Raw genomic sequence first — 14064 nt, 5'->3', positions numbered from 1 at the left:
TAGCGCCAGACATAAGTAATGTGAAAAATTTCATAAAATCTTTTGGCTTTGCTATCAGTTTTTAACAAGCTTGTGTTCCCACTTTTATTATATTTGTAAAATCTATTTCAGGAAAACACAAATATGTTGGAGTTAAAATGCCTTACCTCGAACTCAAAGGTCTCATCAAAAAGGGGGTCATCCTGATTCTGCAGAGCGGTGCGTGTGCGCTGTTCTGCACAGTCAGCAGGAACGCCATGCAGCTCCAGAACCACATAGGGGTCAATGACCTCGCCCTTGGCACCTGATCCCTGAGGTTTTGGTAGGTTGTGGGCACTAATAAGCTGGAGAAGAATACAAGATGGATTCATGTTGTTGGTAAATTCTATCATTACGACGTTCCGAAAATAAAAGAAAGAACCTTAATTCGGAGAGTCTGAGGCGGAACCCCTGGTACGCATCCCTGCGTGTGGGCGCTGAAGTACGACACCTCGTCCCTCATGACGGCGGGCCTCAGAACATACCCGCACCCTCCATTCTGAGAGAAGCGTCCTTTGTGAAGGTCCAGCATGGCACCAGGGGTCTGCTGGTTTAAGGCCACAAGCTGCACCCCCCCTTTCCAGTACCCTTGCGGGTTGGGGTTACTGGAATCCAGGCGCACTGAGCTGGGCCGTACCCTTGTTAGAGTACGCTTGGTGAACATCACCAGATCTTCTGGGCTCTCTGTGGTGAGCCGCCCGGCCTCCCCCTCGCCCAGGGAGCACAGTGTCCAGTAGGGGGTTTCCACAGCTGAGGGGGTGCCAGGAGAACCGGGACTGCTGGGCGGCGAGTGCTGCTTGTGACTGGTTCTTTGGGCGTAAAAGTGACGGCTGCCTGTACGGGCAATGGCCACCAAGTCGGAGAGGTCTCTGTGAAGGCGGAGCTTCCTTGGTTGAGAGGGAGGCGGGACCACCAAGACCACACCAAGATCCTCCTCACCTGGAATGGTCATTCTACGTCCAGCCAGAGGTCCTCCACCTCCTATCTCCTCTTCTTCCTCAGACACTTCCCCATCTGAGCCTTGTTGCTCTGGAGGAAGCTTCTTGCCCACGATAAGGATGCGTCCTTTGAGCTGCTCGGGGGATGGTAGGGTTGTGGCTCGTCCTCCCAGGCTGACAGGCAAGGACTCTGGAGTGTAGAGTTTGGAACCGAGCACTTTCTTTAGATGTTGTGCCATGGTGCGCTGCTGCACGGGTGAGCAGCGATGACACAAGTACACCAGGAGGGGATACTGCGAGGTGAGGAAGGCGTACTTGTTGACCACTTCTAGAGCGGAGCGGATGGTAACTGGAGCATGGTGGTGATGCTGATGATGGTGGTGGTGGTGGTGGTGACACGAAATGTCTGGACCGTAGTCCACACCGAGGAGAGGCTCCCCTTCCGGGCCGTCTGTAACTCCCAGCTCGAGGCAACGGCAACCAGACTGCAGGGCCTTGATTAAGCCACCTAGGTCAGCCCTGCCGTGGACCTGATCATCCAGAAGGTAGGACCGGTAGGAGGTGCTTGGGAAAAAAACAGACTTTGTTGGTTTCCTAATGATTCAAATAAAATGATGCTGACCAACAATCCTTAAAGTGTATAAATAAATCTACAGCAGGGGTCTCAAACTCAATTTACTTGGGGGCCACTGGAGCTAGGGTCTGGGCGAGGCGGGGCCGCATCAGGTTTTCCAAAAAAAAAAAAAATGCATTTATTAAAAACAGAAAAATGAATAAACTTTTCTCACTGTTTTCCCACTGTTCTCAAATATCTTAATTTTGTATTTTTCTACACAAAATAAGATGAAAAATAAATAAACAAATCAAGAAAAATAAAATCAATCAATCAGTAATAAATAAATATAATAATAATAATAATAATAAAACACCAAATAATAAAAACTTAAGAAAGTCGTGGGTAGACAAATTATTTTTTTCAGATTCAAATTAACAAAGCATTATTAGAGCCCTGTAGACATGACAAAACACGACTATATTCACATTTATACTTTTTTTATTTACAACATATTGCGCAACTGCAGGGTCTTGAGACACATGCTAACTCGCAAACTAGAGAGCTAGCGACCTAAACGGTAGCCTTCAAGTTATTTCCTTTAAACTTAAACTTTAAATAGCCAAAAACTTACCACTTCCACACGGATAGGGAGGATAACTATTAACAGTTATTTAACCTTTAACATGAACATTAATCAAACGTAATAATTTTTTCAGGGTACATGATACCATACAGCATCCATATCAAACTTGCGCGGGCCGCACTAACATTAAACTTTCATATCAAGGCAAGGGGCCTCAAACTAGTGTCCTGCGGGCCACATTTGGCCCGCGGGCCGCATGTTTAAGACCCCTGATCTACTGCATGTTGACCACTTATGAACAAAATCAGGAGTTTGCCAGTGGCATGCCTTTCAAAATAAAATGTTTTTCAAATGTATAACATTACACCGTATGGACTTACCTGATGTAGTAGTGGGACAGGGGCATGTTCATGTCCTGGCAAACACCCTCGTGGTCCGGGTCGAGGAGCTGACACTCGTGGGACTGCAGGTAACGAGCGAATCCGTCCAACCCCAGAATCCCTCTCTCCTTTCCCGGATCCGAGGGCTCATAGCGCCTCAGAAGCTCCAAGCAGCCTTCGGTTGTGGCCAAGGACAGACCTTGCTCTGTCTCCAAGAAGAGGCGCAGGTCCTGAGGGTCCAGATACTCACGGTCCTTCGAGAGCTGCACCATGAGGAAGTACACGTCAGGCCGGGTGCACAGTTCGCAGAAGGCCTCCTGGAACTCCTCTCGTGTAACGTGGGAGGTCAGCTTCTCCTTGCTGCGTTGGATCTCCTTGAAACGAAGACACACCTTTGCAAAAAAAAAAGGACAACAAATCCAATCAAAGTCCAGAAGAGGCTGTGATCGGTGACGTCGACGTGAGATGAAAGACAATGAAGTTCGAAACTTTTCTGCCTCATCCATTACATAAAGTTAGCCTAGCTGATTAAACTTTGGTTATCTTGTTTGACTGAGGAAATGGACATGACCCAGATGCAGGACAGCGTATAGTAATAATGTTCTCTCTAATACTCATTCTTTGTCCTCTGTCTTTAATCTAGTTTCTTTTCTCTTTAACATTCCGTCTCCTTCTGTGCTCCTCGCCTGCTTGAGGAGAAAAAAAGAATCCTTCCTCTCTAATATCATGTCTGCTACTCTGACAGCAGAGGACACAAGGGATGGACGAGACAGACAGTCACTGCCGATAATAACAACCAGCAAACCACGCAAAATATCCATCCACCATTTTTTCCCTGCAGTTCAACATGAGAGGATACCTCACATGTCGGCAAAGAAAATTATTATTTCTGTACAATGGACGATACTACATTGGATTTACTGTAAAGTAGCCAATGTACAGCTTGTGTGGCAGTATAGTATGTTTACTATCATAGCCATAATTCCAGGTGTTTTTGGGACCAATGATGATAATATCTGTTTTTCCACTATACAAATAAAATGTATTATTATTATTATCAGAACTGTTTTTTGGTAGTGTTGTAGTCTGGGGCTGCACGAGTGCTGCCGGCACTGGTGGATTGCAGATCGTTGATGGGGAAATGTGACATTGTGAAGCAGGACATCATACCCAGCCTTGAGAAATGTTTATACTTACCACTGACAGGGCTCGACAATAACGATGTACCGATGGCCCGGGGCAAGTTAAAACAAAATTTGGGCAAGTAAATCAGTGACGTTCCCATCGAGCAAGTGCACTTTGGCATTCCATACTGTGAAGAGTTTTTTTTTTTAAAGCGGTTCTTGTTGGCCCGCAGGACACTAGTTTGAGGCCCCCGCGCAATATGTTGTAAATAAAAAAAGTATAAATGTGACTATAGTCGTGTTTTGTCATGTCTACAGGGCTCTAATAATGCTTTGTTAATTTTAATCTGAAAAAAATAATGTCTACCCACCAACTATATGTGGTTTCTTAAGTTTTTATTATTTGCCGTTTTATTATTATTATTATATTTATTTATTACTGATTGATTGATTTTCTTTATTCTTGATTTGTTTATTTATTTTTCATCTTATTTTGTGCAGAAAAATAAAAATTAAGATATTTGAGAACAGTGGAATGTTTTATCAGAGCTTTTATTGTTGAAAATCGGAACCAAAGCACTGAAAAAGTTTGTATATTTTTCTGTTTTTAATAAATGCATTTTTGTTTTGTTTTTTTTGGAAAACCTGATGCGGCCCAGCCTTGCCCAGACCCTAGCTCCAGTGGCCCCCAGGTAAATTGAGTTTGAGACCCCTGCTCTATTGATAAAAACAATAAAATATAAGCACCTTGGCTTCCTTGATGCCTGGACACAGCTTACAGATGGTAGCCACTGCCATGTCCTCCGACACAATGCCATAGCCGTCCTCGTCCACACGTGCAAACTCGGCCGCCAGCCACTCACTCCTCAGCTTGCTGCCCAGACTGCCCTCCATGGTTCCTCCTTCACCGAGCCCGAAGCCTCCTCCGACACCTCCGCCGGCCCCTCCAATGACCGAGGGGTGCGCTAGCAGGTAGCGGAGGCCTGTCACCCAGATATTAGCCACGTCGGCTGACAGCGCCACCAAGTCTAGGGACTGTGAGGATGAAAGTATTAGGTTAAAATGGAAGAAACGGCTAAAAGAGTCAAGACTCTTACCTGGTAGTCCTCGCCATGTATGATGGAGAAGGCCGCCTCCTCAGCCAGGTGCTCAGAGAGGGGTCCGTTATGGAGGAAGGTCTCTGTGCTCTTCCCTGTTCTGACCTCTCGAATGTTGCAGACATCCAGCCGAGCCTTCTCCCCGTCCTTCTTGGAGGGCTCCCAACGTAAGCAGCTCAGGTCGGCTTCCAGCGTGTAGAAACGACAGTAGACTCTGGAGTTGGGACGTACCTTCTTCAGTTCACAACCGCCCTGCATAAAGGTCAAGCAGTCGGCTGCGCTGCTCACCTGCCAGGAAAGGACCACAGCAATTCATTCAGAGACTACAACATCCATCCATCTTATATGTCGTTTTAACCTCACTGCGGTTGCGGGGACGCTGGGAGCTTATCCACTTATCTTATTCCACTTTCTCATGCACTAAAAAAATGAACTTTTTATATATAATGACTTTTGAGATACAAAAAAGTACCTTCTTCTCTGAGGGCATGCTGCTGAATGACACCGTCTTCTTTCTGCCGCCGCCTACCTTCTGCACTGAAGGATCCTGGGGGAAAATAGAAATATTCTTTTTACACTTACAGCACATAATGCTAGTGTTATGCTTCCATAGTCAAAAGTTATCCCCAAAAAATCATCAGTATTTTCATTGAGGTAGTTGTACTAACAGTAGTTGTAGCACCAGTAGTAGTAGTAGTACCACAGAGGAGGAACTAGACACACAATCCCCAAAAGATTAATCACTTTTAGAATAAATAATTACAACCAAACTGTTTGTTCAGTTATTTTTATAATTTTGGACTTGACTTCACAATATCATCAAAGACTTGCAATTCGACAAGACTTTGACAACAGTGACTCAGTCCTGTGGTAACAGCATAAAGGACACGCACCGGCAAATACAAATAGACGGTGTAGACATTGAAAGGGTGAAGGAAAATAATTTTCTGGGGATCACAATAGATGAAAATATGAGCTGGAAACCTCATATTACAAATATACAACATAAGGTGGCCAAAAATATTTCAATATTGAACAAAGCAAAATTTGTTCTCAATCAGAAATCACTCCACACTCTTTATTGCTCTCTGGTTCTACCATATCTTACTTATTGTGTGGAAATATGGGGTAATAACTATAAAAGCAATCTTCACTCGTTAAATGTACTGCAAAAAAGCTCAGTAAGGATAATTAATAATGCCACCTACAGAGAACATACTAACTCCTTATTTGTAAAATCACAAATACTTAAACTTGCTGATATAGTTAATCTTCAAACAGCTAAAATAATGCATAAGGTTAAAAATAGCCAATCTCCTTAAAAATATCATCCAATACTCTCTACTCTCTCTCTAGAGAGGAGAAATATGATCTCAGGGAAGAACTACATTTGAAACACTTATATGCTAGGACTACGTTAAAAAGCCATAGCATTTCAGTATGTGGAATCAAACTATGGAATGGATTGAGTAAGGACCTCAAACAATGCACAAGGATGAGCCAATTCAAGAAACAATACAAGCAGTTGATGTTTGCTAAATACAAGGATGAAGAGTCTTGAACCAGTCATGATGTGCTATACATATCACTATATTGACTTACTATGGTACCCATTATGTCATTGTATGGTCATATCAACTTGTACTTCGGTATGAGGTGCACTATTAAAAAAAAAAAAAAAACAACCTTAAACTGTATTATGGAAAGCAGGAAGTGAACAAATGTAACAGTTACTGATTGTAAAAGTACCAGATGGAGGGGTAGGATTTAATAAGCTTTGCTTCTTCCTACTCCTTTTGGACATGTGGAACTGTGAACTGATTATGTGATGCATTCAATTGTAATCTGATGCATGTTCAAATTTCTGAGAGGCAATAATTAATTTGTGATGAATCTGTCAACAAGCTCCCGAGAATAATTTTAATAGCAATTGCAAGCTAAAATTCAACTCTGAACCCCCAATGTCACTTCCCGTCCGCTCAGTACTTTGTTCCCCTTGAGAAGACATTTATACTAACACACACAAGCATGAGTATTGCTTGTGCCTTAAACTGTTTATTTACTGCTTAGATACAAATGTAAAGGTCACTATAGGGGTGTTAGTTCTTGTCTAGATATCTCTAATCATTTGAAAACCTATATCTTAAGAAGTTCATAAACAAGTTTTCTATGCTCTGACAATGAAAATATTCTATGACAGGAACTAATTCAAAATGTAAACAAATGACATAAAACAAGGATCCTGGATGCTCCAGCGTAATTGGTTGCACTTCCTGCCCTTGCACAGACTGACATGGCAACCATCAAAAATAGACAGGTCACATATTTTTAGAGGAGCGCCTGTGCTTGTATCACAGTCGTATGAGAGACCGTTACACGCACCAGGCAGGAAGTGCTATAAGGGTGTGTTTTTTGTCATCTATTAATAAAGATGATAAAGATAAAGCTGATATGTGTGGCGAGTGACGACGATTGACAAAACGTAGGTTGGCTTTCACTCACTTCGTAATCCCCTTTTCTATATTTAGACTCATTTGTTTTACTCTCCATCTTCTTGTCATCCTAATTTAGGTGGCTCAAAGAAAGCCCCCCCCCCCACCCCCCCTCACAGCTTTGTGTTTTTGTGAGAACAAAAAAAAGCAGGACAGGATCTTTATTCCTGACCTTTTAAGTATAACACGCATGGCGGCACCAGGTTTGATGACGCATGGCATTAAATGACTAGTATTGCCAGTACTGTGGAATCATTTTTGAAAATCAGGCACATCTGGGATAGCTTAATGACGGAATTAATTTGAATTCCCAAAGAGGCACATCACGAAATGAGCAGCAGAATAAAATTAGAATAATAATGACTTGGCACAGAAAATCCCGAACCGTTTTAACAGTTTGCTCACAAAACAAAACACGGACACATAACATACTGGACAAAATAGTAGGTACACTTGCAAAAAACGTGATCCGCTAGAAATATAAATAAATAAAATGCAACTCTCAAGTTGCATCACCAGAATATTACGATAATAGTACGATGCAGTGCTCACATGGACGGTCCTTGCCACTTCCAATCAGCTTCTACCCAAACTCTGACTGGCAGCTCCATCTCAGCTGGGCAAGCAAATGTCAACGCCACCATAACCTTCATCAGCGATACGGTGATGAGATGTCACCAAGGAACTCCCGCCACAACGACCATTGGCCCCGCTAATAGATAATGACAGAAATAATGTAGCTAAATATGCATTTGTAAATACATTACAATGTAATTTTTTGCTAAATGTATCAGGATATACTATAGTATTCCCTGAAATAATATTATCATAATATAACATGATATTGACGAGTATAATAAATATATTTTCTGCATCTTTATTTAGCGTCTTATTTACCGGTGAATTCAGCTATAGCTTCAGATAAGTGGTCGGGTCGTTGCATGTCATTTCATGTTGTGAAATGTTTGGATTAGATTCTCTTCCTATATTTACGCTCTATGCACCCCGCTGCATTCCTGTGAACATTTTCCTCACATCTGTAATTATTTTTTTCTCTTTAAGTCACTTCACCTTGTCCTCCACCTTCCACAGTGCGTCGACACAGCCTAGTTATTTCATTAGCCTATTTGTAGTTTTGTCAGCTCTTGGTGAGCTTCCCTTTTTGTTAAGAGTATATTCAATGCATCAGTTGCCAAATAGTGAGGTAACGTTATCACAATTAGTCATGACACTTTCTGAAATATTACAAATAATATCATATAAAATAAATATACAGTGGTGTGAAAAAGTGTACTCTACATGAGTTCTTGTTTTTCTCGCATGTTTGTCACACTTGAATGTTCCAGATCATCAAATTTAAATATTAGTCAGTGACAACCCGAACCGGCCCCACCTTTAAAAAGTAATTGAGATTAATTGAGATCGATCTGGAAAGGATAATAAAGCCATTTCAAAAGCTTTGGAACGCCAACGAAACACAGTGAGAACCATTATCCACAAATGCTAAAAACATGGAACCGAGGTGGTTTGTCTCAGTGGCCAGCAAACCAAAATTACCCCAAATGCACAGCAATGACACGTCCAAGAGGTCACAAAAGACCCCACAACAACATCAAGAAGAACTGCAAGCCTCACTTGCCTCAGTTAAGGTCAGTTTTCATGACTGACCTTTCATGAAAGACACTGGGCAAAAACGGCCTGCATGACAGAGTTCCAAGATGAAATCACTGATGAACAAAAGAACATAAGGTTTTGCCAGAAAACATCTTGATGATCTCCAAGACCTTTGGAAAAATACTTTGAGGTCTGGTGGAAGGTGTGTGTCCCATTACATCTACTGCAAAAGTAATACCACATTTGAGAAAAAGAACATCATACCAACAGTAAAATATGGTGGTGGTAGTGTGATGGCCTGGGGCTGTTTTGCTGCTTCAGGACTTAGAAGACTTGCTGTAATAAATGGGAACATAAATTCTACTGTCTACCATCTGTTGTGACCTCAAGTTGAAACCAACGTGGGTTCTGCAGTAAGAAAATCATCCAAAACACACCAGCAACCCTGCAACTGAATGGCTGAAGAAAAACCAAATGAAGACCTTGGAGTGACCGGAATCCTATTGAGATCCTGTGCTAGGACCTTTAAAAGGTGGTTCCAAAAGCCTCCATTGTAGCTGAATGACAACAATTCTGCAAAGTGGGCCGAAAAAAAGCGACTCACTGCAAGTTATCGCAACCTCTTGATTACAGTTGTGAAAACTAAACAACAAATAATAAACCTAGATCACTAAATGCATAACATGTAAATACAAATAAAAATGAACAAGGGTGTTGCCACAGTACAAATGACCTCTGACCTCAAAAATGGGAGGAAAAAAGTTTTCTCATCAGAGTAGAAGCTTTGATAACTGCAACATGTCCCAATACTTGTGAATAAATAGTTCAATTCCACTTGTTTCTACAATGTCCTGAGACATAAATGTGACAATAAGCATACTTCCTGTACGCAGGCATAACTCACAGTAAAACAACACCCAAGCACATCCGCGGTACATGAGCAGGGATGATGAAGTGATGGCGAGGGCAGATAAAAGGCTTGAAAAGTAAACACGCAGGGAGAATGTGAGGCTTGCCTTTTCTGACTTCCTGACTTTTGAGTCTGACGACGAATCATCCGTCAGGGCAGGCAGAGCGCCATCTTCTCATAGAGGCAACATGTCGAGGAGCACCTTGTGCTGGGCAACAATCTTGTCCTTTTTAAGACGCTAACACGACTCAAGTAACACCACACTGAAGTATACTGTATATATCTTCCACTGAAATAAAACATATAATTACTTTATTTTACTCCACTATTATCAAAGGTGCTTAAAAAGTACTGTAACTAACTTGGATATAACCAAACGCATACAAAAATGTGTTTTTTGTACTTTCTTGTTTATATACTATATGTTTACCCACTAAAGGAGTTGAATTTAAAATGATGAAGTTATTGTTTTTTTTAAAGATTAACAATTAAGCTGAAGAATCTCAGACTTATACATGTTGTTACAATGTTGTATTAAACGTTAATTAAAAGGTTTGCGCATTTGGAAGTGAGCCCTGAAAGACGTTTTGAAAGTTCTACGGACATCAATGTGATCCAGACTTCCTTATATTGCCTGCCATTAGTAAACACAGACCAAAGTATCCGGAAGTCCTCTGGAGCGCTTGTGAGTGTGACCAATCACAGCGGAGTGGCATACCTAGAGGAGGGCGGGGGTGGAGTAAATTAAAACCAGATAATTTCAGTCAGAAGCAGGAAGTCCATGGAAACACTGCATGAATGAAGAGGTGCAGATTCCTGAAGATCTAGAAAGCTTTCTGTGCGGGTTATCGTGAGTAGCTGCTCTATAGGAGTCCACAACTCAATACAAAGTGCCAAAAATCAGCAATATAATATTATATTAATATATATATATATATATATATATATATATATATATATATATATATATATATATATATATATATATATATATATATATATATATATATATATATATATATATATATATATATTAATATACGTATATTAATATTGCACTAATGCCAACAATAATACTGCAAGGCAGCCATTATACAACTATCGACATATTAGAAGAAAACCATATATGAATCAATCATATTTAAAGAAAAGGGAAGAAATTGAAAGGGAAATTTAATTTTTGCATATGAACTCATTCAATACCAAAGACATATTTATACATCTTTTATGTTTTTTAGTGCAAGAGGCAAAAAGAGGTGATGACAAAAACTGCACACTAACAGATGTCAATTTTCTAGCAGTTTTAAGCCATAAAAAAGTGCATTTTGTTTGTTGGAAATGTACCTATATTCTACTGCTGATACCAAAATTACAGAAAAGGGTTCAAACAAATGTATTTTTTCTGATGAAAGATGATATTATAATGTTGCTTAGCATTCAGCAGGAGTGAGCATGCTGCTGGTTGAAAGCATTCCTTTCCTGCTGTTATTGATTGGTGGCCTTGCAGCAACAAGCGGCAACTTGCCGATGTAAATAAAACTCAAGACGACTATCGAGCTGGAAAGTTTGTGCCAGACCTTCCTCGGAGACAACGGGTGCTGATGGCGCTTTGCTTGCGAGGTCATTTATCTGCGTCACCACCACAGCCGATTGCTGCATGAACTGGATTTCTAAAATCCTGGTGTTTTGTCTTTGTTCTTGTTAGGATCCCAAAAAAAAAAATCGTCTTTTCATCAAGTTGTCCTGACGGGGCCGGACAAACGCGCTTAGCGAAAACAGGTCAGCGAGTATTTAGGTGGACTGAGTGTGACCGGACTGGCTGCCGATGATGCTGAGGGCCTCGGACGTTTAGGAACATTGGGTGTTGTGGTTGCAGGCTGCTAATCCAGTGTGTATGTGTGTGTGTGTGTGTCTCGCATATTTTTACATTGACATCCACGCGCACGATGCCATCCAGGAAACTATGAGTATATCCTTGCAAAGCCTTTAATACAACACTGAGGTTTTGGTCGAAGAGGGCATCTATGAGTTATAATCCCCTGGTTGCCTTTAAGCACCGCCCCCTTCTCTCTCTCCAGCTTGTTTGGATTCTTCGGCTGTGATTTGATCGCTGCCTGCAGGAAAAGTCTGAGAGCAGATGGAGACGAGGGAAGTGGAGCAAAGGCTGAAGGGGTATCAGGAAAAGTCACATTAAGACAGTGGTTCTCAACTATTTTCTGTCATGCCCGACTGCTGGACAGACATATTTTTTTCGCATCCACCAATTTGAAATACTATTGAGAAACTGATGATATGTATGTATTTATCTGTACTCTACAGACTGAACTCGAAAGTGAAACCAACAAAATGGAGAGCAGTGAAGCGTATTTACGTGTCAAATTGCATGTTGAGTACAAAAAAATTAAACATGTTGTCACCGCGCCACCTCCACGGGGTCCAACCCACTATTTGAGAAGAGGTCAAGAGGTTTGAATCCGGTTTAGGGTAGTTTTTTTGTCAAATGGTGTCAGTAGCGGTATAATCAGTCATACAACAAGAGGGGCCCTTTGGGATAGTTCACGTCAGAGATGGGTGAGGCACTCATGAAGATGTGAGGCAGAAAAGATGACGATATGGGATGGGTGCAGTCTCCTCAGAATTCCCTGGCAAATAGTGTGAGACAGGATGGTTGTGAAGATGTGAAACGGAAAAGTTGACAGAATGTATAACAAATGGTGTCAGAAAAAGGATGGTCAGCTATGAGGTAGCAAAGGCCATTGAGACAGGTCATATTGGAGAACACATAAGTGAATGGAACAACAGAAAAAGATGGAAAAGTGGGATGGGTGGTCCTCAGAATATTCGGAAAACGTGCCGTCAGAAGGGGGATGGCTGTAAATATTCATTCATTCATTCATTCATTCATTCATTTTCTACCGCTTTTCAACCTGGACTGGTCGCCAGCCAATCACAGGGCACATATAGACAAACAACCATTCACACTCACATTCATACCTATGGACAATTTGGAGTCACCAATTAACCTAGCATGTTTTTGGAATGTGGGAGGAAACCGGAGTACCCGGAGAAAACCCACGCATGCACGGGGAGAACATGCAAACTCCACACAGAGATGGCCGAGGGTGGAATTGAACCCTGGTCTCCTTGTGTCTTATATGTAAGAGTATATACAGTATAGAAATTATTACTTCTGAAAAGGCAGTATTTTTCAGGAAATCGGGAAGACCTGAGTTCGATTCTCTGCTTGGGCATCTGTGTGTGGAGTTTGCATGTTCTCCCCATGCATGCGTGGGTTTTCTCCGGTTTCCTCCCACATTCCAAAAACATGCTAGGTTAATTGGTGACTCCAAATTGTCCATACATTTTGTACATTGTTTTATTTTTCAGTGAACAAAGTATTGATTTTTCTTGTCAATTTGACTTTGACTTTCTGTAAACATTTTTAAAATTTCTGTTAGCTGGACAAAAAAAACAATCTCTGTGTGCATGTTGTCCCTGTGCATGCGTGGGTTCTCTCCGGGTACTCCGGTTTCCTCCCACATTCCAAAAACATGCTAGGTTAATTGGTGACTCCAAATTGTCCATAGGTATGAATGTGAGTGTGGATGGTTGTTTGTCTATATGTGCCCTGTGATTGGCTGGTGACCAGTCCAGGGTGTACCCTGCCTCTCGCCCGAAGACAGTTGGGATAGGCTCCAGCATACCCGTGACCCTAGTGAGGATAAGCGGCATAGAAAGTGGATGGATATTATATTAATTTGATAACCTTAGCCTGAAAATGAATGCAATGCAACCAGCCAAGCTACAAGCTATTTTATTAATGTCATTACTGACATCCACTTGTTCTCTACACCAGAGTGTCATACACATTAGCACTTTGGATTAGCGCCGACAAGGCTGCGGCCGCCTGTTGCAGTAATCTATTGAGTTAATCTGCCGCCAGCGTGCCGGATCATTAGCCGGATTCATGGCATCAGATCATGGGATCCGATTGGGAGCGGAATTACGCAACTGCCAGGTGTCGTGAGTGCGTGGTTTATGCACAATGTTAAATAACGACACACTGAATGGAAACATTGAAGGTGGAGTGTGTTGTGTTGTGTGTGCGTGTGTGTGTTTTGTCACAGCGGTGAATGGATTTTCACATGAACATTCCACCGCCTCGTTCAGTTCACTTGGGTTGAATAACTGTTGAAGGTTATCGTGACTAAATGCAAGAACTCTGCTATAGTCGTTTTTTTTAAATGTATGAAATTGTAATTATCTCTTCAAGGCAAAATGTTATTTCGCTTTACTGGATTTTATTGACACATACAGTGTAAATAAAACATACCGCATACACTTGTATTTGA

General features: G+C 41.6%; 1 protein-coding gene across 1 annotated transcript in view; it reads right to left on the bottom strand.

The window, feature by feature from the left end:
• Positions 1 to 14064, bottom strand: part of plcl1 (phospholipase C like 1) — a 60783-nt gene that overhangs the window by 19010 nt on the left and 27709 nt on the right. The window contains exons 2-7 of the mRNA XM_058081519.1: positions 5169 to 5243; positions 4697 to 4984; positions 4347 to 4634; positions 2476 to 2867; positions 401 to 1520; positions 147 to 323 (exon numbers count right to left, since the gene is read on the bottom strand). Of these exons, the coding sequence (XP_057937502.1) occupies positions 147 to 323; positions 401 to 1520; positions 2476 to 2867; positions 4347 to 4634; positions 4697 to 4984; positions 5169 to 5243 (2340 nt within the window). The remainder of the gene's footprint in view (positions 1 to 146; positions 324 to 400; positions 1521 to 2475; positions 2868 to 4346; positions 4635 to 4696; positions 4985 to 5168; positions 5244 to 14064) is intronic.

This window comes from Doryrhamphus excisus, chromosome 9 (genome assembly GCF_030265055.1).
Source record: "Doryrhamphus excisus isolate RoL2022-K1 chromosome 9, RoL_Dexc_1.0, whole genome shotgun sequence".
In the NCBI taxonomy this organism is placed as follows: Eukaryota; Metazoa; Chordata; class Actinopteri; order Syngnathiformes; family Syngnathidae; genus Doryrhamphus; species Doryrhamphus excisus.
This window is presented reverse-complemented; position numbering and strand designations above follow the sequence as displayed.